Source organism: Thermobia domestica, chromosome 5 (genome assembly GCF_964235325.1).
Source record: "Thermobia domestica chromosome 5, izTheDome1.hap1.1, whole genome shotgun sequence".
Lineage (NCBI taxonomy): Eukaryota > Metazoa > Arthropoda > Insecta > Zygentoma > Lepismatidae > Thermobia > Thermobia domestica.
Window position 1 is genome coordinate 163,692,770 of NC_137458.1, and position 2,743 is coordinate 163,695,512.

Consider the following 2,743-nt stretch of genomic DNA (forward strand, 5'->3'; position numbering starts at 1 on the left):
TGAAAGAAATGCGCGGTCACCGCAGCGGAAACTGTTGTCTCCTGGGAAACATAGGAAGAGAAATCCTAACAGAAATGTACATGTCGATGTGTTATTAGAAGAACTGTTAATGATATGTACTTAATTCAAAAGGTGGTACCGTCATGTAACAAGTTGTTGCCTGTTTTGAAAGAGAAGATTCACTTTCCGTGGAAAGCCACTTCGTTAAGAAAAGTTCTTAAAGAAATGGGGTTTAGGTGGAAAACTTGCGCCAACAAACGAAAATTGCTTATTGAAAGACCTGATATTGTAGCTTGGAGAAGTAAGTATTTACGGTCTGTAAAGAAGGCTCGTGAGGAAAAAAGGACGATAATATATGTAGATGAAACTGCTGTAGATAGTAATATTACATATTCGCGATGTTGGCAAAATGATGATGTAGCAGGGGTATATTCTAACAGCAGCAATAAAAATAGACTCATTGTAGTGCACGCTGGAAGTACGGAGGGATTTGTGCCTAATGCACAGTTAATTTATAAAGCAGGCTGTTCTACTGGTGACTATCACGGGCAAATGAATAGTGAGAATTTTGAGAAGTGGGTACGGGAGAAGTTATTGCCAAACATTCCCCCTCAATCTGTTGTAATCTTGGACAATGCTCCATACCACAGCGTGCAATCACTGAGAATCCCAACATCTACCAGTTTAAAGTCAACTATGATTCAGTGGCTACAAACACAGAACCTTTCTTTTGATGAAAACTTACGAAAGGCTGAACTGTTCCAAATTATTCAGCTGCACAAACCAAGGAAGAAAGTGTATCGCGTTGACAAACTTTTTGAAGAGCACGGCCATTCAGTCTTACGGCTTCCACCCTATATGTGTGATCTGAATGCGATTGAACTTGCTTGGGCAAAAGTAAAGAGATTTATTAGGGACAACAACACAACAGGTTCGCTGGCAATTAATACATTGCATGAACTGACAGAACGTGGAATCATGTCTTGTACACAAGAGGACTGGCGAGCGTTCTGCAGGCATGTAGAAGAATGTGAGCGGGAATATTGGGAAAAAGATGGATTGATGGAACAAGAAATAGAAAGAATAATGATTTCGTGTCCAGATAACACAGACAGTGAAACATCGGCGAGTTCTTCAGACTCAGATGATGATAGTGATGACTCCCAAGAGATATTAGCTGTTCCATTAGAGTAACACTGGGTAAGTACAATGGAATTATTTTTCTTAAAATTAATTTGAATTTGTTCTAGCGTAGTCAAGTAGACAATATTTCCAGGGTGCGGGGAGGAAAATATATTAGAACGTTGATTGTAACATCTGTATGCCAGTTGTACATAAGGCATAAGTGTCACAAACCGGCTGGAAGGCCGTGGTCTTCTAAAAATTAGAGCATCAGAAGTACACTATTTTATTTATTATTACAGTTTTGTTTTGGTTGAGGAGCAATCGAGTTTTATGAGATTTTGCACTTCATGTAAATTAAATTTTTCAGTTTAGCTTCCCACGATTATGCCCGTAAGGCTAAGGGAGACGATGATAAAGCATGTGAATGATAATGGAAGAATTGGTGGCACGAGAATGTGGGAGAAAACGAGGGTACACCTACAGACACGATGTTGTCCACCACAAACTTACTTGACCGGGAATCGAACCAGGGACCCTACGCACAAGAGCAAAGCAGTCTATCACTGAGTAACCGTGTCTCCCTTTTGTACCCCGTGTGAAGGTGGAACTGAAAAAGTAGTGTGTTTTTGGGAGGAGGGTTGGTGCGGAGATATTCTAGACGGTGGTATTCCCTTTCCCGCAATTTTTTTTAAAAAACCAGAAGTCAACATGTGTAACACTTACAAGTTTTTCCTCAAATATAAAAATATCAACCAAAGCAGTTTTTCAAAGAAACTCGAAAAGTAGCGGGGCCGCGGTGTACCAGAGGTAGAGCGTTTACCTCTGGTACATGAGGTCACTGGTTCGATCCCAGCTCGCGCCAAGTGAACTTTGTGGTGGACAAAGACAGTGTGCGTGCGTTTCCTCGCGGTTTTCCCGTTTCCTCCCACTTTCTTCATATCACTATTTCATTCATTTCTCATCATCACCGCCTCCTTTAGCCTAACCGGCATAACCGTGGGACGTAAAACTCATGGATTTCGTTTCATTTTTCTCGAAAAGTAGCCATTTTTCAAGTTTATTTCCAGGGTAGTATCACTGAAAATCTCGCCAAAATGGATTCAATGGTTCTTTGTTAAGTGCAATGTTATTTGCTACAGATATTTTCTTTATCCAAATCTTAACAATTGCTTATAACGTGGCAACCCTGCATCTAGTTCTGAGTACAGCGTGTTCATCACACGGTGTCTTGTGCCCGAATGAAACGGCCTCCCCTGTGCCTGTAAAATCGACAGGGTGGACACATGTGATACAACTACGTCAGAGTTTTACTCGTGGCGCGAAGACATGTGTTGGTCTTCCGATATGTGGTGCGTCTTCGAGTGTTTCGTCACCGTCCTTAAGCTTGTTAAACCTCCGCTGCACTGTCCGCGTAGTCACGTCACCTCACTCTGGCTCCGCCCCACTGCAGTGACGTTTGACCCCAGTTTGAACTCGTACAGCATACACGCCCTTATGACGCTCTGTGGAGGTTCCGCAAGTTCACGGTGTAACTGAACTGCACAAACAGATAATATGTTGGACATACCCACACCAACAACTGACCGCCTTATCTCCATTCGCATTCAACTGACGGTAT

General features: G+C 42.1%; 1 protein-coding gene across 1 annotated transcript; it reads left to right on the plus strand.

Annotated features, from left to right (window-relative positions):
- The first annotated feature begins 225 nt into the window (after nt 1-225).
- Nucleotides 226-1,194, plus strand: LOC145685302 (uncharacterized). The gene has a single exon (XM_081757672.1). The coding sequence runs from the start codon at nt 226-228 to the stop codon at nt 1,192-1,194; it is 969 nt and encodes a 322-aa protein (XP_081613798.1).
- Nucleotides 1,195-2,743: the final 1,549 nt, after the last annotated feature.

Coding starts and splice junctions, on each gene's coding strand:
- LOC145685302 (XM_081757672.1), top strand. CDS start 226: ATGGGGTTTAGGTGGAAAACTTGCGCCAACAAACGAAAATTGCTTATT.